The following is a 26,449-nucleotide window of genomic DNA, read 5'->3' on the forward strand; positions in this document are numbered from 1 at the left end:
GGACTAGATGATCTTTTGAGGTCCATTCCAATCCCAAACATACTGTGATACTGTAAAGACCTTTTCTATGTATTAATTTATTTAATAACTAAAAATAGTACTAAATCCCCCAAAATGCCACAAGATAACATTTAACCTGTAAACTTCTATGAGGCTGAAAAAGGTATAGATTGTTTTGATGGCACTGTTTGCATTTATTCATTTATTTTAGGATATCTTGATTTTTACTAAGATCCTATTTTGAGGGTCTTTTTTGAGAGCTTGGCTATTTGTAAATACTTTTCATGCCTTTGGTTAGCATCACAGTAATTACTGTGAAAGAAAAGCAATCTCAGATAAAATACTTGAGTTGCCCTGACAATGACACTAGGTCAAACACATTTTTCCCAACTGTTTAAAGAAAAGAAAGAGAAAAAGAAAAGAAGCTCTGATAACTTCACTTTAAGAGCTGTGCCTTGAAGCTGGCTAGGAGAAGGGGGTGGGGACAGTTTTGTGCATCAACTAAATCTGACCATGGAAATAATGTTTCCCTCACATGACACTAGATTGCTTGTTGTTATGCACTACATTTGATGTGGCAACCTACAGTCCCATCTCAGCAGGGAAATCTGTCACCAGTCCTTTTGTAAAGCTCTTTTGGAAAGAAGTCTTAATTAAACATAAACAGTCTTTTTGACCTTTCTCAGAGGCTTCTTTCCTTCAATTTCTTTCAAGTTTTAGATTCTTTCTACATTTAGCAGGGAAGCAAATGTCCGCAGCTTACCCTTCTCAAACCAAGCAGTATAAAGAATGAGCTGACTTCAACCTCACCGGATACAACCAGGGCAGGAAACCTTTCAGCCTCCACCCCTTGAAGAAGGGATAATAAATGCGTTTAGGAGATCTCAAGAAAAAAAAATATTTTAGCCTTCAAATGTCAGGGTCAAACTCAAATTCTTTTTAGAGCTCATTCTTATAAAAGATGGTTCCACACTCTCACAAATCATGGCTAATATCTGTTTGTGCCAACACCTCAGAGAAAAACACTAGAGCTCAAAGAATGCAGAAATATCCTGTAGGAAGATTTTTTTCCTGCAATTTCTGCTTTATGTGGGAGTGGACAAGATATCCAACTTGACAGCAGAGGTTATTGTCTCTATTTTAATAATTCTCTTAGATGAAGGCGGTAGAAAACAAGCAGACTGCAACAACAAAAATCTTATGAAACTCTTGTATGATGGTAGGAAATGATCTGTCTAGATGTGGTACGGAAGAGCTGGGTGATGTGAGAGTTCGGAACAGCTGGAAGGCAGGTTAAAAATAAAGGCTAAGCAAAGAAATTATGAATGGAGAGAAGAAACTGGGAGTACAGGCAGTGGAAAAAACGTAAATATGACATAAAAAAACCCCAAACCTCTGACCAGAAGGGACAATTGAGTCTGATAACAAGAGAACAAGATGTCCACACCAAGTATGCAGGAGGACAGAAAAATGATGAGAATTGGAAGCTAGATAATATGAGAAGGTAGACATTAAAAAGCCAGGGCTTACGTGTGCAAGCAGACTGGAACTGATTTTGGGATGGGAGGGGGATGGGTACAGGAATAGAAAAAAAACCAAAATGGCTAGCACTGGTTGAACAACATTGAGAAAGAAAACCCAAGAAACAGAAGAATTATTATTGTGGAAACAAGATGGGAAAAATTAGCTGGATTGGACATGACTGTGAAGTCAAGGCTGACAGTTCAACTGTGTTTGAAAATAATACAGTATTCTTAGTTTGTAGGCTAAATAAATATAAATTGCAAGCACTGACAGGTGACGAATGGATGAACGTGTATGTGCATGTATGTCTGAAACTGAACTTTTGAACTCTCAGTCAGAAGCCTGCTAGTTACTGGCTTCAACCAGAATGGGCTAGTTGCTAATTCTGGTCACCTGGACTAAAAATGGGAAGTCCCAAATCCTCCAATTAATGAAAAGACATGAGACAGAATGATGAATTCAGAGGATGACTGTGTTTTACTTCACACATTGATTATTCAGGTTAGGTAAACAGGAGCATAGAGTTCTGCAAGTAGAAGCTGGTGCTGAAAAGAAGCATTCCTGAAAACAAATGGCCTCTGAAATAAAGAAATGGCCTCAAAAAGAAGAATGTGAAGATCTTGGCTGGAGGAACGATCCTGCAAGTAGGAAAATATCCTAGAGATCAGAAAGACACATGAAGACAAATGCCAGCATATGACGTGATCTTCTGTCTGACTCTCCCGAACCAGCACCCATGTCCATGTTGGAAAAGGAAGCTGATACCTAGTGAACATAACTCTGGGTGGGGAGTGAGTGTGTGAGATAATCAAGTTGATAAAAGTTCTAAAATCATTGAATCTTAAAGAAGCCCCAGTATGCAGATCCACTTCAAGTTGTAATTTACTCTGTCTCATCTGTGACAGATACTAACAGTATTCACCTCAAGGAAAAAGAAAACAACAACAACCAGTTCTGCATTTGTTTTTTTGCGCTTTTTTTTTGTTTGCGTTTGCTTTTGGTGTGGTTTTTTTTGTTTGGTTTGGGGTTTTGTTTTGTTTTTATAGTTACCTTTTTTTTCTGTGCTTTTCCAGGCTTTAGGGAATCCAAATTCAGCTGTGCATGAATATGTTTCATGTTTTCAATAAGGCTGTCTATCAGGTCAACTGGAAGACAAAAATATTAACCTTTAGAAGTTTATTCATAATCAAAAATATTTTATGAAACATATCTTTCTTGCAATGATCCTGACTATTGTTACCCTCCTGAACTGAGATTAAAGGATTTAGATGTCCAAACTCTGTGAGTTTACAATTTATTGTTATCTTCTCGATATCAGAAAGTAAGAGTCTCTGAGATGGAGAGCACACAGTTGAGCAATCTCAAGAAGCTAAAATACATTTGAGTTCTCTTGCAACAGAGTCCTCTGAGAGGAATGCCTAAAGGAAGGACTGGTAAGATGGAGAGGAAGAGGACAGTAACTCATAACTCTTCAGGATACCTTCAGCAACGCTGCCTAGAAGACCAAAGCTTCAAGGGGTTAGGGCAGGCATTTATCTTATCCGATTCTTCCCTTTCCTTCTTCTGAGGCGAAACAAAGGAGAGAAAATGCTGAGTTGACTCAAAGTGCAAGTTTGAGTTTGGCTCTTTTCTTGAGATCTAGAGTGTTTTATTTATTACAAGATCATAGGCTCATGGGATAATTCAGTTTGGAAGAAATGGCCCCCAGAGGTCTTACATTCCAAACTCCTGCAACCTGCAGCCTTATCCAGTTGGGTCTAGCCAACCTGATCCACCACTTGTCTGCCTTCAAAGGGGAAAATTTTCTTTACAGCCAGTCTGATTCTCACATTTCAAGTTATGCCCATTCTCATGCTAATACACCATGCACTGCTGTGAAAAACCTGTTTCTCTCTTCTTCAAAACCTCAAAGTTATGAGAAGGCTGCTATCAGGTCCTCCTGAAATCATCTTTCCTCCAGGTTGAATAAGGCCGGTTCTCTCAACCTCTACTCTAAGAACAGGTAGACATGACCACCTTGGTGGCCCTCTGCTTAACTTGCTCCAGTTTGTTTATGTCTTTCTTGTACTGGGCCAAAATGCATTTTATTCTAGATTTGGTCTAACAAGTGTGAAGTAGAAGAAAGAGAATCCTTTCCCCTCGATCTCCTGGCTGTGTTCCTGCTAATAAAGCCCAAAATGCTGTTATTCTTCTCACATTCAGCTTGCTGCCTACCAAGAAATCAAGGTCCTTTTCAGCTTTCCAGTCAGCCTGTAGTGTTGTAAGAGGTTGTTACTTTCCAGGTGCAGGACTTTGCATTTGTATCTTAAAAACTACTCCTTAAGGCTTGAACACGTGATGTTAGAGCTACAGACATCTTCAGGACATTGATTTCAACCCCAGAACTTCTCTTCCTCTTCTCTAAGATTTGTGTTGCATCACAGCAAAGATGAATTGAAGGTTGCTCTTGCAAAGAACGTGAGGCACTTCATGCACTGGCAGTGCCTTCACTGCAAGACAGGTTTTAGATGATCTAGTGGATTGAAGCAAATGCTGTGTAGACCACCAATACACTGGGAAAGAGCAGAAAGTAGCTATACAGCGTAGGATTTGAAGTTCTGAGTTTTCTGCCACTATTAGGATCAGACGTTGATCAGATATGTCTAGGCTCTCTACTTCAGTGTAATGTAGGCTTAAAGGACCAAACAGAGCAATAGAGAGATACTAGTAATGAGAAAGGACCCAAGACAAAGTGCACTATCAGCAGATATTAAATGAATAGAAATGAGAAATGCAAATTCTCAGAGTCTCCCCTCTGTTCCCATGGGCACAAAAGGCCTTTGATTAGAGATTTTACTTCTGTTTTATTACTGTAAAGTAAAAACCTTTAGGCATGAAACGTTGCATTGCAAGCAGAGAAGGTCCTACTGAAATTGTAAAATGTGAAGAAAGAAACAAAGGCAGGGAAGAAAAAAGCTGAGAAAAAAAAGTCCCATCTTGCATCGGTACAGCCAGAATCGAGAACACGGGGAACATTTTCACCTCCAAACCTGCATCGGCATAGCGTGAAACAAGAAATGGAAGATACTGCCAGCAGCAAACTCTGTTTTCAAATGGATGAACATGCCACCAGCAGCAAAAGCTCACAGATCTCTAATCTAACACAGAGCTGTGATTTCACCACAATTTTTTAAACTGGCTACAACGTAATATTTTATCTATAGCTGAAAAATTAATTTTTAAAAAACTTTCTCTTTAAAAATCTGCAAAAAATGCCACTGAAAACTAGGTCTTTTATTTTGACAAAAAACATTATGATTTATAAAAATACGTAAAACACCTGCAAGCATTTAATTTGTAAAGCATTTAGCATTCCTTTTGAAATGCTCACCTTTCAAAGCACATTTCTGCGCATTTTTACTGACAGCTAACAGAGACAGCAATGCGTTTGTAGCAACTTCTTTCAGTGCATCCTTTTTTCTTTCACGGATCTACAAATAATGCAAATACATTACTGAAAAAGTGACCATGTTAGAAGTAGCATTCATATCTAGAAATAAGTTGTCATAATCTGTATTTTCATTTGGATGTTTCATCACTGTATTCCTATCCAGCATACTCCCTCTCTAAATTCATGTTTATAGTCTGTCTGCATTCAAGTGTTCTATTATTTTTTCCAATTAAAATCTTGAAAAAAAAAAAAAATTGCTCCTAAGCCCACTCCTCTTACTCTTTTCTTAAGATTCTACCTTCCTAAACCCCAGATTCCCAGCTCTGGCATTCCAGACTTTTCCTAATAGTCAGGCTTGCCATGGCAGACAGTTCACTGACATGTCTTTAGTGCAAACTCCCTTTCTTCAACACAATGATGAAAAGACATTAAATATTAGTGAACTTCCTTCAGAATAAAATATAATGGGCACAAGGATAATTTTTTTAGATACTCTTCCAACTAGAGGAAAATGGTAGTTCGTCTTATTTTTGTGAGGTCTTTGTGAGTATCATTGTATTTCTAATAACATAAATGTAATCTCTGTACTTTCAAAGGAATATTTATTTGGAGTCATATAACAAAACAGTTGAAAGACAAGGGGCTGTCTGTACTATATATATTATCCAATACTGACATAGAATTTAACGGAAAATGGCATGCATTGTAATTAGAATATAGTAAAATAAGAACTGTTCCTGGATCATCATAGATGGAAAAAACTTAAAGTTCACTAAAAGTACAGCATCTTAAGAAAAACTTAGACAGAAATCTGAACTAGCCATCGGTTTTCACAGATTTTACACCTCTACATAGCACCTTTTTTGTCTTTAGTCCTGTAGCCAGTAATTGCCTAACAATTTTATTTCAAATTTTAATATGCAATTAAAACAACCAAAAAATAATAATTAAAAAAAAAAAAAATCTATGTATGCTCTAGGGTTATCATTTACTGATGTGTACAGTATAACCAGGACTGAAAAGGTTATGGGATGGAGACTAGTAAAATAATAACTTAGAAAAAACAAAAACAAAAAAAAAAAAACCACAAACAAACAAACAAGAACAACCACAAAACCAAAACAACCTCATTGATAAGAACAACTGATACCAAATGAAAGCATCAAAGTATGGACATTTATATCTACCAAAAATTTTCACATTTGGACTACAACTGGTTTTATTACATCCCAAGTGAAATCTCAAAGCTATCACCAGCACAAGATTGTTCTAAGTAAATCAGATGTTTTCCTATACTGATAGGTGGTAGTTTCTATGTAAATTAAAGAATTTATGTGCTTGAGTAGTTAAAAACATAAAAAGCTTAAAGTTTCAACTTGATGCTAATTTACACAACCACTTTACACAAAGTGATGTGCTCCTTCAATCCTGCATAACCTCAAATGTAAATTTTGTGATTTATCTAAAGGCTTTTGCCCTATTCAGTTATTAGTTGGTTTTTATTTTTTCTTAGAACTTAGGAATATTTTAGTCATTAAAAAACGTATTTCCCTGCCAATCTTTTGGGTATTTTCCTTTAATTATGTATTATGTGGCTGATTAGAACTAACCAAATAATTATGGTGAGTTGTCCTACATTTTTATCTTTTTTAAAAGTTTTAATTTCATCTATTTTCTAAATTTTATCTTAAAACATAGCAGAATTCCGTTCTTTCTTGAAGCATGGTCCTTTATACTTTCTTTTCCTTCCTCTGCAATCAAGAATTGTAGTTTATAATAAAAAAGAAAATTTTTGTCAATCATAGGGAACACTTTAATAATTAATAATTAATTGATTATTAACTGCCAGTTGAATTGTAAAAGTAACTATGTAAATTTATAATGACGTCTACCAGCAGATTCTACAGTTTTATACTACTATTAAAGTATTAAAATGAGAATGGAGACTTAAAATTCTTTTTTTGAAATTATGATGTATAATAAATTTAAGATGTCCCATAAATCCACAGCAGTAGTAGCTATGTTAGTCTGCACCTACTGCAAGTTAGCTGAAAGGGAAAAAAAAAAAAAAAAAAAAAAAAAAAAAAATCACACACTTCCTAAACCACTGCTAATTTTATATCTAGAAAAAAAAAGGTAGGGTCTAAATTTGAGACTTTATGTATGGATTATGGTTTCATTATTACTTTTACTTCTGGTCTTGAAAACATGTACACAAGGGTTGAAGTTTACATACACAAAGGCACCAAAACCTTTCAAAATCAACATGTGCATTTGTTAAATTGGTTGTAAGCAATAATGCATATTAGTTCAGGACCTGGTCTGCTATTATAATATTCACACCTGAAGACCAGGTCCTTAGTTTGTATTTGCCATTGCATATCACCTTTTCTGTAGATTTAGTCACTAGGATGATTAATGGATATGACTGATTGTTTGAAAACTCTCTCACAGCCTTTTCTATGTTAGTCAATTATTTGCTTGACTGTTTCTCTTGAAGAAAAATCATATAGAATTTTTTATGTTTTTAAACAGCTTACATTACATCCTGTGGGTTCCTCTGTCAACTGCCACTCAGTGACCACCATGTATATGTACACACACATCTATGTATTGTAAAAAAAAGAGGAACTATTTCTTTCCTCATCTGTTATCCTTTTTTATGGATCATATCAGCTATATCCCTTTCACATATTATGAAGCCTCAGACAGCATAGGTTATCTTTTGAGCTCTTTTATGAAGGAAACGTAACATCCATCTACAGCTCTGAATAGTTCAAGAGCAAGTTAAAGGCTGGTATCTCTTACAATACTCAAAACATGACAGTGTCTGATGTACTTTCATTGGCCTGGCTGCAGTTAATTCTTCATTGTATAGACCTTCTTGGCTGTCACCATAAGAATCATCACCTTTTGCTGGCAAAGACTGGTATTCAGCTGTGTATATATGTATGAAAATAGAGGAATGTGACTTACAAAACATTCTTTCATACAATCACATTTTTTGTGCCAGAGCCAAGGAGTTCACTTTTTGGCACATAAATAATCATTAAATACAAAAATCTGATCATATATTTGGGAAATTATGATATTTCTATGAAATGCCCCTGTTTTGCTGTCAGACTCTCTGAAAATCATGTCCTCACAGGAAATCTCTATGCACTGAAATAATCTGAAATTAGTTATGAAAGAGACAGGGAATTCTAGTTTTAGTGGTCCATACAGTGACACCAAGATCCTCTTAGGAAGTTTCTCTTCCCTAAAAGAGACCAGGTTGTCAGTGGAGAGAACGCTACACTCCAATAAATGCTATAGAGAGAGCCACAGGGGTGTAACGCAGCAGCAAAGGAACACAGGTTATACCACAGATGTTACCAAGAGCAGGACAAGTCTTGGTAGGAATGAGGTTATTCTACAAGAATTCAACAACCATGGGAAGAGAGGAGATCAAGTGATACTAAGACAGTACTATTTTGGTCACACCATCCAATATGCATTAAGACGTCGAAAAAACAGTGTTTTACATAGCAAAATAGTACTGAATATGATTCTTGGAGAAAAATAATGACAAGACACTGCCTGTAGAACATCAGAAATCATAAGCTACATTATGTTATATGAAATCTGCATGTTTCAGACAAACACCACACTTCTAATCATGGATCGCTACTATTGTTACAGTGACAAACACCACATAATTTAAAGAATGACAATAAGTATATAGATAAAAGAACTGATTTGTAAGGGAAAATAAATTAGACATAAGTTTCATGTGTATCTTATTAGTAAGTCATGGAAGATATTTTAACAGTCTCTAAATAAGTCAAGGATGTAAATATAAAGGAGATAAAAGAATCACTTAGGACAGACTATAAAAGTCTAAATAAGAATAATGATATTACATTTAGAGAGACAGAACATTCAAAATAAGTATCTAGAAAAAAACATCTTGTTACCAATATATATTATGTCAAGCAACAAGTCCCTAAAAGAATTAGTGAAAATACATTACTTGGCCAATTAAAAAGTAGCTTGGAGAATACATGAATAAATGCTCCTTACGGTGCAACAACACTGATCTGACACTGTCAGGGACTGAACTAGAAGGCTTAATAATTCATTTTGGTCACAACTTTTTACAAAGGCAGCTGTTAAAAACAACAATGCAGTCATTTATAATGGGGATAAATATGTCTTGAACCTTAAAAATCTCATTACATGTTTGGAAAAGCAGAAAAAAAACATATTGGTATTTGACCAAACATTATCTATGTATCATCTCCTCTACATAAGATTTCACTCCATGCTGTTGCAGCACAATTGCCTTGCAAGGCACTTCCTAGAAGTTGCTTCTTTGCAACTGTTCCAGCTTATTACACAAATTACAAAAATGAGCGTAAGAGACATCTCAAATTAAAGAAGTCTTGGTTCATAACTGGAAATAACTGATTTTTCATTAGGTAACTACTTTCCTTTTTAATAGAATACAAAAATGTAAAAATATATCCCGCAATCACATGTCAAATTTTAAATACCTGAATAATTAATTCAGTAAGCTGAGTTACTGATGCCTGGCATCCTTCAGTGTGATCCAGAAGAAAGCTAATAGTTGTATTCTGACATAAACTCTGTTTATCTTGGAGCTGTCTTCTTCCTTCCTCATTTAAAAGGGCAGAGAGGAACTGTAGACTAGCCATATACAAAGCAGGATATGTGGTTGACTGATGAATACAATCACATACGGTATCTGAAAGGTTAAACAGAAAAATAAAAATTCTGAATAAAGCTTAAGTGCTTCAGAACTCAGAAAGACTTATCAAAGAAAGTGTGAGCCAAGAAGCAACTATACCCGTGCATTGCCCAAAATTTCTACAAATCCCATACATTTGATAAGTCTTTAAAAAACTAAGAAAAAAAAATAGTTTTACAAGTTTGAATTAATTGCTTTGCATTATTTTTACTATAAAACAAGAAAAGCAATTTCCATTTGCCAAATTACTCATTTGTTTGACACTCTTCTGAACTCTCCTCACTTCATTCAACAGCTTACCAACAGTACCCATCAGATCCTTTGTGTGCAATTAGATTTGGATTCACCAAATCACATGCACCTGGCTGAAATCGCAAGCTTGAATGGACTATGTCCATATTTCAGTATTGAAATATATCAGAGAATCTTGGTGACCAAGAGCCATGAGTAGGCAAACAACCAATGAAGGAATAATTAAACAAACAAAACAAAACTCAAACAAACAAAGCAACAAAAAAATATTCCACAAATAAACAAAAAAAAACCCACCAAAACACCAAAAATAAACCCTGTATAATAATCGTGAAATCCTTTATCTCTTATCTCCCCTCAAAACTTTGCTTTCTTTTCATACAAGATACAAAAACTAAACCCATATAAAGAAAAAAATTAAGTGCTAATGGATCTACTCAAAGGTGCCATATTTGGTTCCCGTTTACAGCTAGAATCACTAGTCCATATATGTAAACAAAACTTGTGAATTTATCTGGCAATCTGAAAGTTAGTCAAATAATATAAGAAAGAATTACAAAAATCCAATGAATGGAAAAAGTCAGTCAAGTTCTAGACAAATTTGGTTTTCATTCTGGATATGCCATTGGTAATTACTTAATAGCATCTAAACAGGAATGCCCCTCATTTCTATTTGTTTATTTGTTTTATTAGGTGCTATGTGAAAACCCATCCAAGAATAATTATTACCAATTACTGCTGTACAATGATTTGCAAACGCTGCTGCCACGGATGGGAAAGATATTTGGCCACACTTCCACAATAATGTAGCTAGAAGGTTGAAAATGTCTGCCCATGTTTCATGAAGTACAGATGTTAGCTCGGTATCTGCAAAGATAATACAGAAAAAAAAAAGTCAAACCATCTGCACGTGTGCACAAAGCTGGATAGCTAAGCCTGACAACAACTGTCAATTTAAATGAATGTGGTATATAAATGAGGGCACCTTCTGTCTGACTATACTGGAAACAAAGTACTTCATTACCTAAGCCATCTTTGCAGCGAATGGAAAGAATCATGAAGGTGTTTCCCAAGAGAGGTTTCAATAGTTCATCCTGGATTACAAGTTGAGAGTCAACCAATATACATGATTTCAGAAGCCTGGACACAGATGACAAGTACTGAAGTAGTGACAATACCTGTTAAATATTTTTAAAAATATATGAAATAAGGCCATATATTTGTACCTTCCACATATTTTTTTATTTAAATACTTAAATTACCTCAACGGATTCATAACATTTTGAATTAATATACACCATTTAAAAGAAATAACAGGATACAAATTAAAAAATTGTTCTCCTAATTTTTACTGTTGATGATTAAACAGAATTCCTAGTCTGGAAACACATGTGAAATCAGTTTTCTAGTGACAAAGAATAAAGTTCCCTGTGAGAAAGTCATGACTCATTATATGCACAGCATCATATTCTCTGGAAGCTCACAGAGAAAACCTGTTATAACAATGGTCATTAATATTGACGAACATACGTGTATTTCCTGAAAACAGCAGCTCATTTTGAAGCTTTAGGGAAAAAAAAAAATATTCTTGACATATTTATTTATTTATTTATTTTCACAAGATTTCTTCAGAAATACTTTCTTAATAATTCAGGTATCTTTCTTCAAAGCAAATTTGAATGCAGTGCAGCAGAAGCTTTTGGAATGGTGCTGTGCCATGAACTTAGTATGTCCTACATGTTATATACATAGAGTTAAATTTGATACAAAAGTAGTTCCATCGGCAGTAAATCTACATGCTTCACATACATAGTTCTCAACTACTTCTTCTGTGTCTGCAGGATTGGAGACAAAGGAAAGCAGACAGGTTTTTTGTAGAAAATAAATATGAAATCTGCCAGTAACTATCTGGCTTGCACTTCAGTATTGTACAAAGAAGTTCTATTGCTCAATCTGTGTAACTACTAAACCCTATTTGTATTTTTAAAACACAATTTTTTTTCCGTTTGATGGTTCTAGGTATAGTTCTAACACAGAAATTAATTGTTCTGTGTTGAATATAACGTGGTTTATTTTCTCTTAAACCTTGTCAAAAGCAGAGAGATTCACATGAATGTAGCCTATAACAGTGCGTCTGGACTATGTAAATGAACACAGACTACTCAAACATAATCAATTTCATAATTTAAAAAATTAAAAAGTAACAAGTGGTTCTCTCACCTGAGCTTTTACATCTTCTATATGACATGGATGACCCAATGGAGCTTTCAGTTCCAAGATACATCTCCCAATCAGATTAGCACTCACAAGACTAAAATAAAATAATTTGGTTAGAAATACACTTAAATAATGAAACATTCTACTAACTTAACATTCCATAGAAAAGAACATTCTAAATTAATAGAGTAAAAATAAATTATGAAGAACTTCTTGAAAATAATGGAGTTCAGCAGTAAGTCTAGCACAAGGGCAACTATAGTAGCAGTAAGCTGTTTCAAAACAGTTTGACTAGCATAAATTCCAATGGCTGTTACCGCACTGTTAAAAATTGTTTGTTTATATTTGATTACTTATTTCCTTTCCTGTAGAGGAATAAGCAGCTCTGTAATAATATAAACTGTATTCAAACAAGTTTGTTTTTTTTTCATTAATTGCAGTATGAAGAGCAATTACAAAAGCTCTTGAAAACCTTAAAAAACCCTGAACTAATTTTCCTGCTTCACTTCAGGACTTCCAAACACTTTCTACAGTTGAAAGAATTTGTTTTGATGCAAGTGGAAACATGGAATATAATCTGAAGCCTATTTTGAAGTGGTTCCTTCTTGAAAAAAAAAAAAACCACTAGGGTCTATGATCCAAGACTCTCCCAAATCTGGCCAGCATTACTTACTCTATTTTAGTTTTACAGCCCTTTTCTCATCCTCAAAATATTGCATACAGTTCAAAGAAAAAAAATCATAGAATGAATCTAAATGACCTGTAATTCTGAATACCTGACTATATCGTGTACTGTTCTACGAAAGAAAACAAAATTAAAACATTACCCTTCCAAAAAGGATGACAAAATTGTCATCTAGACAAAAACCTAAATCATTACCAGAGGAATACAGTAGTCCTGTAGAAGACAGACACCACAAATGGAATCATAAATATGACTACCTTTTTTGTGAAAAAAATAAATAATCCAAATTCTTTTCTTTTGTTGATTGTATTTTTAAGAACAGGCATTTTTGAACACGTCAGAAGCAAGAAGTGATCAATATATTTAAGAGTTTTGGTAAGAAACACTAGTAGATCTTGTTTCAAACTTTTCACCTCTATTGTTACACCTTGTTTGTGATTCAGCAGTTATTGATCTCATACCTGCTGAGAGCTGTTAGCAAATGTGCTCGCTGAAGAGCAATTCCAGTGTCTTTTGGTGTGACAACCAGCAGGTTGTGCAGAAGGCTGCAAACAGCTGACAAAAGGGCAGGTGTGACTACAGCACGCTGTTTAGACAGAGTAGCAGACATCGGAGAATCATGTTGACCTAGGGATTCTGTCGTGGTTGTATCACTTTGACCTACAATGCGTTTATTGAAAAAAGAAAAAGAAAAATACACTAAAGATTAATTAGAGCTGTTACATAAAACAAATTGTTTGTTCTTTGTCACAAAATATCCAAGTTCCCTCTACATTTAAAACAGTATATTCTGGAGGGAGGAAAAAAAAAAAAAAAACAAACCCCAAACAACAAGAAATCAGATACAGGAAAAGTGTTATTTAAAACAGTTCTGAAATAAAAGGTTCCTTCTACAAAGTACTAATAATCATTTAACAGTAAATTTGGAAAGATACAAATTTTTACATTTTTCCTGAACAGAAAAATATTTTATATTTGTAGGTATCTGTCTCTACATATATCACTTTATATTTTTGTTACATTATTTACATTTTTATCTTTCTACATATAAAGAAAATTATACATACACCTGTGTGTGCATGCATGCATACACATGTGCATGTGTGTATACAACAGCTTCACCAAAACTGAATGTTTTGAAAGGGTGACTGGACAACAGGAATAGAACCTAAGTCTTGAGTTACATTTCAAGCAGTATCAATCATTTTCACTTATTTCTGTCAGATGTATTTCACCCTATTTCATTTTAAAATATGTTTTTCATGTTTGCCTTCCAAAATAACCAGTAGAAGCATCAATGGTGATTGTTGCACCAATACACAAGCTTTACATTCCTGTAGAAATGGGCAGGCTAATACATCACATTCATGATTACATTCACAAACTCAAACTTTGACTTACCTTGTGCCATAAGCCGATCAACTACAGTTTCAGGAATAAAACTGGTTGAATTTTTTGGGACTATTGCTTGAAGCTCAGTAACACTGCCCAAGGAAGGTGATGCAGACTGAATCTAGAAAGACATAAAAAGGAAACTAGTTGACTCCAGCTTATAGAGAGCAGACTTGTACTTATATTTCACTTGGGGTGAGAGATTGGGGAAGGAGAAACACCAACCCACCAAAACCAACAAACCCACACAATCAAAAACTATGTAAAAATTACTATTACATATAGTATATGTGTATATATACAGTTATACATATATCCACCAAATGAAGCTATTGAAAGATGTACAATATGAGAAGTCTGAAACATTTAAGTTAAAAACTGATTGATGCCCATATTACTGGAAATTCCTCCTCTTCATCCTTCTTTTTCACCCATATAATTGACTCAGTCTACATTTGGACTAAGATAGAACAGCATTATCGAACCATTTAATGCACTATTTGTTCTACTGAGAACTTCAGCACTTGTCCATCTGTAACCGGCCATGTTCAGATAACCAAAAAAATATTAAAAATCACAGGCACGTTAGTCATCAGCCAAAGTTGAAATCCCAGAGTCTTTTCAGTTCTGGGTACTTCTCTGAACCTTAGTCATGTGACCCTTACAAGTATTCATTTAATGGTGAAGATATGAGATATTTACATGCAGTAGATAATTTTACTGTCATACTATCATGCACCTTCTACCAATTCTACATTATCTATCATATGATTAATTTTGCATGCTTTCCAAAGTTCTTAATGCTATTGTGTTTAGAACCACAAGCTTGAGACCAGAAGACCCAGAGTGTCCAGCTTAATAATATGCTTTTATGACACAACAAGACATGTGACCTGTTTCAGAGTATGGGATAAGTATCTTTCATGTCAGGTCACTTTTTCACTTCTGTTTTTTTTGTTTTCTAGCTGGACATTTCACACCAGATAAATCTGCTTCAAGAGTGTCACTATACAGTGTAAAGAATACAGAACATTGGGTAACCCAATGAAATCCCGAGACAGTCACAGTGAGATTTCTAAGGAAGACAGAGAGATTTCATAGATTTTCTTTTTAAAGTTTTATTACAATATCGGCAGGAATATTTTTTTTACCTAAGGAAAAGTCAAAAGTTACTTAATTGACAAAAATGTCAGAGGGAAGGAAATCACAGATTACTCCCTTCCTAGCTATTGTATCCTTGCAGTTAGGTCACTGCTTTCCAGGCTTGCCTTTGATTTACTCAGCAGCATTTTGAGCTACATAAATTCTGTACTTAGCCTTTTCTAATCCCCTAGAAGGTTTAACCCTACCTCCCACACCCATCACTTCCAAATATTGTTAGGCTTCCATCAGCACATCTTTACTTGAGATCAGAGGCCCTGCACGAGCTGAAGGTTGCCACCTTCATGCTGTAGTTCCCCTCTTTCCCCCTTTTTCCTCTGGTTTCCCACTAGTGCCCATTCTACAGTCTCAAATCTTTCTCCTCACACATGTGCAATTGTTCCTCAAAAAAGCCAGAAGGCTATTGTAACAAGCTACAGTAAGATTTGAGATGTGTGTCTGTAACCCAGGATTTGTATATAGCTTGGGTGACATAAACACTAGGACATACTTGGCTAAATAATTTTCTTGTTAGCAAAATGCCATACCAAACTGTATCAAACAATTGAAATTCAAATTCTGTTTAGATTATACAAATAAAATCCATACTTGCCAACTGAAATGATTTAAAGTTTCATGCTTGCTGATTTAAATAATTATTAAAATCCATTATTTATATTCAAGTAAATCAATCCATCTTGACACATGGTAAATTCTGTATTTATTCAACCCTACACTTCAATTCCAAGCATTCTAGTAAACGACAAGAAACATAATTTTTTCTTAAAAAATACAAAACCATATGCAACTTCTAACAGTCCATATAGTTCTGCACCAAGTAAAGCCCTAAAAGGAATTATTACTATGCTGAGTCATCATAAAGATATTATTTTAAATTTATACAAGCTTTCACATATTAGTAAATAATATCTTCTACATTGCACAACAATTCTTTCTCCATCTGCTAAAACTGTCTAAACACTTTGGGTAAAGAAATAAAAATAAGGTCTTAGATATGCTAAAAAAAAAATCAATAAAAGCTTTATCTGGTTAGAAAAATATCAGCTTCCTGTGCTGATAGAACATTTATTGGTAATTACTTCACAGTGGGAGATGGGTCAAAAACAGAAATTTTCTGCTGTCTTAACAGAAAACAGAGTGACACAATGAAGTTGTTTCCACAATGCTCTGCATTTCAGGAAGGAAAATATGTTACTGCTTTTGTAAATCACCTTTGAAAAGGATGAACTGGGGTTCTGAAACATTGTATTGTGTAAAAGATATTTGCTAGTGCCACCAAGTTCCTTCTGGGAGTAATGAAGCATTCTGCTGCTTAACAGTGAAACAAACAGGCTTTGGAAAAGGGTTTAATTGGGGAAAAGAAAGGGTTGTATGTAGTGAGAGATAACAACTGCAGATTAGAACCAATATAAAAGAATACAAAAGTTATTTGAGTGGAAATACAGGAGAAATACGAAGGTTTTGCCATTTATCTACTACATATGAATAAAAGGTCTTTTCTTAACCTCTAGTACAAAAATCCCTCTAGCATTGCTTTAATAGGCTTGCTGCGATTAATGCTATTCAGTTCTCTTTTCAAAGGTTTAAATCACTTGACTGTATAGCACTCTGGTAATCATGGTTGCACAAAATAAAGCACACATTTTTATAAAATAGCAAGAAGATTTTGTAGAAAAGGATAGCCATGACTTAAAGCTATCTGAGCAATGTTTGTAGTTTAACCTGCATCATTTTTAGCTCAAGTTTTGAAATAACTGCTCATTTCACTAAGCTGTCCTAGGCACAAAACAGCCCTAGTGTACTTATGCAATGTGAAGCAAGTTGGTATCTCTGTGCTGGTTGGTGTTCTCAATCATATGTACTAAAGACAAAAATGTTGGTTAAAACAAGAAAAAGGATTTGTTCTCTGTAATGATAACCTAACTTAGTGTTTAAACTATGAATTCCATAAAGACAAAGATTTTTAATCTTTTCAGCATCGGACTTTTTGTTCACATTCCAGTTTACAGAAAAATAAACTTGACAAAATTCTGTAATCCACCAAGATTTTAAAGGCACTAAATAGAGTGCATATGGTCTTTTGCATGACCTTGAATCACTGATTTCATTCCCAACATCACCATTTTTTACTGTATAAAATGGGCAAAATTGCACTTATGGCCTGTGCAAGACCTAAGCTAAAAAAGAATAATTTCTGTTAGTAATGTACTTGCTTTTAATTTTCTCAATTGTATTTTCTGCAAATCTGGGGAAAAAATTGTGGATGGGGAAAAAAGGATGAAGTCAAAAAGTAATTTAGATACTATTTGCACTTAAGGTTACATGAACACTGTGTGAAATAAGCCTTTGATAACAGATAGTTCAATTAAAGTGTTGATTACATGAAATATGAAAACAGAGAAAACTAATTGTGTCTTTTTGTCAGAATTGTTTTCAAACATCAAAGAAAAGAAATTCAGCAGGCCTTTTCTCTTCATAGGAAAGAAATTCACATAATTCAATAAATTTTGCTTCTGCAAAGATCTTCAGGATGTGGCTCACTGAAACAAAAAGCAGTTTCAGCTTCCTAGACCAACCTTCATGAAATGAACGGATATGGAAGTATATAGAAGAATATTTTTTAACACGTCATTGAAATATTAGAGAAGCGCTTCCGAAAGAAACAAGTCTACTTGGTTTGATAGCTAGTAACTCTCAATTATTTGTGGCTTTGTCATGATATCTGTAACATACAGACACAAAACCCCACAAAAACAAACCAACCCACATTTTTCCATTCACTGCGACCTGCAGACTCCCTTTCATCTGTGATGGGGAAAGCATGCCATCTAGTGGGCTTGGAATAACTGCATCATCCTGGAACCACCAATACATAAGATTCAGAGACAAACTTCTACAAACTTTTGGTAATGACTTTGTAAATGCATTTCTTTTTCCCATACATCAAAATGGAAAGCTTTGAGCCAAACTTGTGGGAACAGAAAATGTGAAGTTTTATAGGAAAAAACTGAAAAAGTATTTCCAAACTTTACCAGATAGACACTTGCTAGTCATTAACTGCCCTCTAAAATACGGTTTGTAGCCACAGTTCCCTTCCTCTATCTTTCTTCTAATAAATACTGGCATTGGAACATCAGACCTCTACATTCTGCCCTCCAGCTTGGAAAAATACCATCTGTCATGTCAACCCTTGTATTTTTCTAAACGTAAGAAACTTAGTTAAAAAACAAACAAACAAACAAAAAATGAAAAACAACCAAAAAAACTCCAAAACAACAACAAAACACACAAAACAAAAACCAACCACAAACAAGAGTTTACAGATGCTAAAAAGGTCCATGAAACACAAACAGAAATAAAATTAACTTCTATAAATGACAATCGAAGTTTTAATGTGAAATCTCCATGTGTATCAGGGAAGAAGGAAAACCAAACAAAACAAAAACCAAACTTCAATAAAACTCTCTTACATTAGCTGTTAAGAGCATCATCTTAGCAAATATGAAGTCTACAATATCTGGAAGACTCATACAAATGAGCGTATCTCAGTATTACACTGCGCTTTTCATTATAAATGAGTTGTAGCTCCATCATTCTATTTAACAAATGGGCAATGTTGCATGCCTTTATGTTAAATTATGATGCTACTTTACACATATAAATAAAAATGCATAATTTTGATCTAGTAGAACTATTTTTTCCTTTTTTTTAAGCTACTGAAGCAAATCTCATGCAATGAACTCTTCATGAGAACTGAAGCACAATTTTAAGTAGATTAGACAGTCAACCCTGTCGAGAATTGCTGAAATGAAACTTTTCCTCCAAGTAACAGGAACAACACAAGATGAAATTACTTTTCAACTTCTACTTGTATAAGAAAGTGGCACTTGAATTATTCAGTAAAAAGCAATTTGGAAACAACCATTTTAGACAACCCAAGATTCCTGCATAAATGTTTTTTTTAAGCTGTATTCATGTTAGCATCTACTTCATGATTTACACGCACTTTCCCTTAATTTAGTTTCAAATACTCAAATTTGAATATTCATGTTTAAAATTACCGTAAGGTTTTTTGGTGGTGGGTTGCTTTGGATAAATGAAAATAAAATTCATCAATAAATTTCAGAAAAAGAAAAATTTCAGCTTAAAATTACAGTGTGTTTTTTCCTCAATATTAAAAACATGCCAGATAACAGTCACAGTACTAGACAGTCATATGTTCATCAGAGTCAAAACAGTAAGGAAAAATTATAATTGTGAAATATTTTGAGAAAAAATTCAACACTAGCTTCTCTATGTTTTTATTTTCATCACGATCCACAGCAAAACTGAACAAAACAATTTAGTCAATAGAATAAGATAGTGTTTTGTATTTCTTTATCTGTCTTTGTCATATCAGCACACCCACTGAAAAGAAACTTTTGAGCTAGGATATTACATATCTATATTACAATAGTTTGTTATTCATAAATCAAAAATTTTTGAAGAAAACATAAAATTATAAACATGGATTTCAATGTAACATGTCAGAGTTTTCTTGGAGTTACGCTGCAGTCTTTGAAAATGTATGATTTTTATCAGGTAACTAATGAATGTTATAAAAGCTTCCTCCGCAGCCTGATCTGATATTGCAAACGTATTCTGGAACTGGAAGAATGTATTTCAATTTCTCTTCCTTTGCATTTGCCATCCTGTAAGACATCATATGTTTACAGCCTTTCACTGCAGTAATCATCCCAGTCAGAGACAAATTTTTCAAGCAGCCACCTGCTTGCTTAGATTTTTCATGGCTATTTTGGGTCTTGCAAACATTTTTGTATTTTATAAAACCATTTTCAGAATGTAGAGTTTATTATGACACAGAATATAATTTTAACTCAATGTACATCTGTGGTTTTGATTGATCCAGTTCTGTAGCTGCGTAGCTTAAATATAGGTTCACTCTGAAAGGACAGTTTGGATAAAAGCAGAAGTGACAACTATAGATGGAGATGACTGCATTTTGTCAATAAAGCCAATTACAAAGAAACCTCTAGAGAACATGTCTTGCTGTAAGAAGTTGCAGAATTCAACACTGCTTTATGCATTTAACCAGTCAAAGTAAGCTATTTTTGCTCAGGTAAATAACCCTACAGGTTTTCTTTAACATGTTAAAGCTACTTCAGTGTAAATTTCAATTTAGCCTTTTAATTTTTCCATTTAATTTCATTTTGGTTTTTTTCTTATTTTGTTGGTGTTTTTTATCATTTATAAGAATGCAAACTTTCCTTGAAGCATTTTGTGTATAACTTTATATTTAAAATAAAGAGATTACTCTACAAGTTACCATAGTTTCAGATGTTGACTGAGAACGTGAAGATCGGCTTTGACTGGATGGAGCCTTCCAAAGATTAAGAGAATCATCAAAATCTGTAGGAAAAAAATGTAAAATCATATTTAAACAAAAATATTTTTGTTTTTCATTACCAGACCAAAAGAGAGTAAAACAAGCTTTTCAAATGATTGTTTTAATGAAAAAGAAAAGTTGCCAACCACAGTTATCCTTCTGAAGACCTCAGAATATAAGTTTTCACACATTGTACCTACGCATTCTTATCCAGCAAATCCCTTGAATAAACAGAAATTAAATAAAATATAATTTTCAGCTGAAACATAAAATAGTTTGGAAAAACTTGCACTTAGCTCAAACTTGTATAGCCTTTACTCATTTAAAATAGTTCAGATTTAGTTTTACTTAAAATTTAATAGTACAAAAGTGTTTAAGATACTGGGGTCTCACAGCACAAACATACTGAACAGATGACCTTGTCTACAAAAAACAAAACTCGCATTTTAAGAGAAGCAGTTTCAAGAAAACTCATTCATAAATATAATGAAAGCAAAAATCACCTTGCAAATCTCTGTTGGAACAAAAATGCCAAAAATTTTAAAGGACAAACCTGTCAATAATTGGATCTAAGGCTTTCATATACTTAGAAAAGGAAACAGCTAAGAATAAAGTACTAGATTACACAGATTCTGAGTGCAAAACCCACCAAAAGTAGGAGTCCTATATATATATCTTAGCTAAATACTAAACTGAGCTAAGTAATTTTATGTTAAATATAACTTTGCGGATGAGATTTTTTTCATATTACTGAAAAATGTGAGGAATATTGGGATAAAATTACAAAAATAGTTTCAGGAAGATAAAGCAAGATCTATTAAGAGATGACAAAAGACCTATTAAAATGCGTAAACAGCGATAACTCAATTCTGAACATATGATTGAAGGATGTACAAGCCTTTTGAGTACTATAGCTTTAGAGATGGAACAAACATAGTCTTGTTCTCCCTTTTTTAAATAAACAAAAACTGTGTTTCTTGTTCCTGAAATATCACCAATTACTCTTTCCCCTTGTTTCAAAGCTCCTGGAAATTTTTTTTTTTTTTGGCTTTGCTTTTCAATGGCCTGATAAAACACATCTCAGCTATTCACTGAAAAGTTCTACAGTCATGGAGTTTAAGTTGCTCTTAAATAAGATATTGCATCAGCTAATAGAATTGCTAAGAGGCACAAATAAGAGGACCATGTGAGGAGTGAAATGTGTTGGATTGAAAAAAAAAAAAAAAAAAAAGTCACACCTACAGATTAAAGCAGCCACAGAAGAAATTGAGGATTTTTATGGCTGGAATTTTGTATAGTGCTGAGGTACTTCTCTGATAACTCAGTGAGCTAACCAAAAATATTTATTTTCCTTGGGTCTGTCATGAAGTCATAACTTGGTAGGGGAAATAGCATTCCTTCTTTTGTTCATGCTTCTGTAACATAAGCTTAACAGCAGCAAACCTACAGGAACTGTTTAAATCTGTAACCTTCAAAGACGGAAATACAGAAACTTAGGCACACAAAAAAGTAGGAAACCAAAAAGAAGGAACTCAGTAATTTTCCCTCCCTTTAACAGCTTTTACTAATTGAGTTCTCTGAAGAATTTCCTAGCTTTCTATACTTAAGACCATAATCTATATTTAGACAGTTAGATCTGAGATACTCCAAGGGTACACAGGTAAAAAAAAAAAAAAAAAAAAAAAACCCAAAAAACAAACAAACAATTTGAGTATGACATTTGAGCAGTCTATGAATTAAATTATATCTGAATGTCTCAGAATGCAGCTAACTCAAGTAAATTAGAGTCCACTCCTACTCATCTTTTTAAGTTGAATACATCAAAAAACAGAAGTAGGAGTCTTAGAAACAGTCCATGTATTTCTTTTTCCTAAATTTTCATTGTACTGGTCTGTTATAAAGTCAAAACTGTAAGAAGTATTTTAACCCCAAATATTTGCAAGAAAATGTACTGCAGAACCAATAGTTACCATTCATAACATTTTGAAGCTGTAAATAACAGCTCAGAGCTTTTCCTGAGATATTTTAAACTAGTGACTTGTCTACTTCTTAAATCCTCAGAGCAATATTTTGACTTAATAGCATATTTATGTTCATGATTTATATATTCAGTTTCAGCTCACTCTTAGTAAGAATTATTTGAGGTACGTTACTCAAAAATAGAAGTTATTCAAGCAGGTTTAAAATGCTACAAGATTACATTTATACCACATACCAGTTATACCACCTTTTTCTACAATGAGGTTGTTTTCCTTGGAAGATTTCAAATCAAACATATAGCATCCCAGGTAACAGTGTTTCACCATCTGATTCACATGTTCATAGAACTGGCAGTGATACAAAAGGGCCTGAAGAGCAGGTTTTCCTGCCTGAGAGAGGCCAGATTCTTCATCATGTACACAAGGACCCTGAAGACATGAAATTCACACACATCATTTAAAGGAATGTTTTACATCAACTATTGAAGCCCCCCAAATTAAGCCTAATACTGTGCATATGTGCATACACATGGCTGGTTTACGTGCTGTAATTAAGAGATTCCAAAAATCAAACCTAAGTTTTATTAGGGCTGAGCTAAATCATAGTATTTTACAAAAACTGTCATGATATAGGAAAATGGAAGTAGTTATTAAGCTCCTGCGAAATTTGTTAACAGCTAAGTGGAAAAGTCATGGAAAGTTGTAAATGGGTGGTTTTAAGGGAGTATATGAATCAGGAGACTTTACACTTCTAATTTCGCATTTAATTCTACTTACAGATATCAACTAATGCAAAAGTTTTCTTTATAAAAAAGAGCAGACATACTCAGATAAGAGTAAATATCATGAAAAGGTCATTCTGTTGTAAAGTATACCGCCATTATACTACATCTAGCCATGTCAATCTACTACGATGAAAGATTTGTTAAGAAAACAAGACATAAAAAGAAAGAAATTCTCTTTGAAGAATGCTTTTCAGTCATTTCTTTTTAAATGCAGACTTCAGGGAAAACTTTCTAGAGCAGTAGATTCACACCTGAAAAGAAAGACTTCATAGTCTTATCTCAAATAAACAGTTTGATTTGATTGCCTTTGTTACAGTATTTCTCTAGTGTTTTCTATAGTAACAGAAGAAAACAAGTTTTATTAAGCTACAACAGTTTTACACTGACCATAAAAATTAGAAGTGTTAATTGGTAAAAGAACCCAGACTGGGAAAAATTCAAATCAATTACATTCTGCAAGGCAGTTTTAGGTTATCTCGCAGTACTTCAAAAATAAACAAGTCAACATTATGGAAAGAAAATTTGACAGTGCTAATTAGAAACTTTCTCTGGCAGTCAGGAGAGAGCAGAGGTAGATCAACTGCAACTAAGTAATTTGAAAAACACTACGTGTCCTCAAGAGGCACCAGATCTCCTGCAATCCCTTCACTTACACTGAGTACAGGCTTACTTTACAAAAAAACAAAAAAAAACCAGATCAAGTAGGAGCAGTAAAGCCATTTTGTGTTACAGGATATGTTCAAGCCAGCTTTAGATGGCTACTATTTTTTTTTCTGGTTTCTGTAATATATAAAGAGCCTATTTTCACTATTTGCCTTTTGTGCCAATTAACAGAGAACCTGATACGACAGTTTGAAGACGAATGTACATTCCATGTAAACTGTTTACAATGAATTATGAAACCGTATTAATACACTGTCAGCAATATACTTAGACTGTTTCAACTATAACAAATACATACTTCGGAAATTGTGTTAAATTTAGTCAAAATTTTACTATCCAGAACTGTCAGTTCAAAAAGCTATGCCAGATACTTTATTGGACAACAAGGGCCAGATCAACTAGATAACAGCAACGCTATAGACATTCTCATGAAGATACCAGCCTACAGACTCAATTTACAGCCTTTCCTTTTCCAGCCCTATTCTCCTAAGTGATAAAATGATAGTGCATTACTTTGGCTATGGTACATTATTCCTGCTGTTCACCCAGATCCACTTAATAGCTCTCCTTTGAACTTGCTCATATTAGAATCAAAAGACAAACCATCTGATTCAGTGCTAGAACTGAAAAGAAATAAAAATGAAACAAAGCAAAATCTGAAATACAGAATTTGATCCTGGTGGTATCTCACAATTTTAACTGTTGTTTGTATTTTCAATAGTTTTAATTAAACAGTTACCATAAAGTGAGATTTTATAATAAGTGTTCATGCTGAAAGTTATTAAGTGATGAGTAATTTCCATTAAATTGCACTTCTTAATAAGAAGCACATTGACTCAAAGCTTCTATTAATTACACTGGAATCCATGCAGAATTCTGCAACTGGATTCAGTTTTTGTCACCTCAATGTAGCTGTTCAAATGTTTAAAAAAATACTAAAAGGCAACTTTTAATAGAGTTTATATTGACAAGTGACAATAGCTGCCCTTTGTGAATCGCCTGCTGTTATGAATTTAAATAATTACTATTTATATTGATAAAATATAATTAATAAGCAATAAGACTGAAACAAGGGGCAGATTCATAAGATTACTTGAATAACTTCCTTTACAATCAGATATAAAGAAAAGACATTCTAAAATGCAGCTCTGCAAGAAATAGCATAATTGATTTTGGGTGCAGCTGAATCCTATTAGTTATCCTAGCAAAATAGGAACAATGTCTTTCAGCACTAGCTTCATCTTTTGCACAAAGGAACAGGTAAAAGAGGATATGGTTCCATCTGCAAATTTCTTCAAAAAAGAACATACACTATTCTCGTATAGGTATGATCTCATATACTGAAAGGAGCAAGACAGACAGAAAGAACAGGTATCAAGGCCACAAAAATTTGAAAAATTGGGAACTAAGATCCAAAGATCTTCACGTACAATGAACCAGACTTGCTGAACGTAACACGAGATGACTGACTCAAGATCAGAACTGGAAAAGTCTCCAGGAAATCTTACCAGTTTGTATAAATATCTGATGAGAGCAAATAGAGACAGACTCTTCTCATTGGTATCCAGTGACACGACAATAGGCAATGAGCAAAAACTGAAATATAGGAAGTTCTATTTAAACTTAAGAAAAACCGCTTTCCCTGTGGGGCTAGTGAAGCATTAGAACAAGTTGCTCAGAGAAGTGGTGAAGTTTTCATGCTTGGAGATAGTCAAAACCCAACTGGACACAGCCCCCTGCTTTGAGCAAGGAGTTGTATTTTTAATAAGCATTTAAATTGACATAAGCAACGAGCCGCTTTGTCTGTGTTTGGAAAAAGTTATTTTTCATATTTCTTTCAAAACATTTCATAAACATCACATTCTAAGAATTTATTCTTTCCCATACCCCTCAAATCATGTTGCATTCCAAGTGTGAGTAAAATAAATGACTAATTTCTATCCAAAAGCATTAATGATACGACATAAATAAGCAAGTTTCCTACAAGCCAAAAGATACTATGTCCATTAAATGCAACATATACACAAGCTGACTTTGGTTCTTTTCTTGAGCTCGCTGGAAGTTTAAAGAAGTTTACCTATTCATGTATTTCTCTTTCCTAAATGTCACACTAGATGTCTCATTTTTTAAGTTTATATTTTATAGGTATACTGACATAAGTTTTGATATCAAATATCTGTCTGTGACTCTATGACATTTCTCATTGTTACCATTTAGCCCTGGGC

General features: G+C 33.9%; 1 protein-coding gene across 6 annotated transcripts in view; it reads right to left on the reverse strand.

The window, feature by feature from the left end:
• Positions 1–26,449, reverse strand: part of RTTN (rotatin) — an 83,269-nt gene that overhangs the window by 12,683 nt on the left and 44,137 nt on the right. For 4 of the 6 annotated variants that reach the window (XM_071804286.1, XM_071804287.1, XM_065830936.2 and 1 more), the window contains 10 exons: positions 23,013–23,205; positions 20,738–20,820; positions 14,260–14,371; positions 13,320–13,518; positions 12,177–12,267; positions 10,981–11,134; positions 10,686–10,823; positions 9,490–9,701; positions 4,895–4,994; positions 2,575–2,669 (listed from right to left, as the gene is read on the reverse strand). In XM_071804286.1, the coding sequence (XP_071660387.1) occupies positions 2,575–2,669; positions 4,895–4,994; positions 9,490–9,701; positions 10,686–10,823; positions 10,981–11,134; positions 12,177–12,267; positions 13,320–13,518; positions 14,260–14,371; positions 20,738–20,820; positions 23,013–23,205 (1,377 nt within the window). The remainder of the gene's footprint in view (positions 1–2,574; positions 2,670–4,894; positions 4,995–9,489; positions 9,702–10,685; positions 10,824–10,980; positions 11,135–12,176; positions 12,268–13,319; positions 13,519–14,259; positions 14,372–20,737; positions 20,821–23,012; positions 23,206–26,449) is intronic. The other 2 variants (XM_065830934.2, XR_011737474.1) reach the window with 2 other exon arrangements.

This window comes from Patagioenas fasciata, chromosome 2 (assembly GCF_037038585.1).
Source record: "Patagioenas fasciata isolate bPatFas1 chromosome 2, bPatFas1.hap1, whole genome shotgun sequence".
In the NCBI taxonomy this organism is placed as follows: domain Eukaryota; kingdom Metazoa; phylum Chordata; class Aves; order Columbiformes; family Columbidae; genus Patagioenas; species Patagioenas fasciata.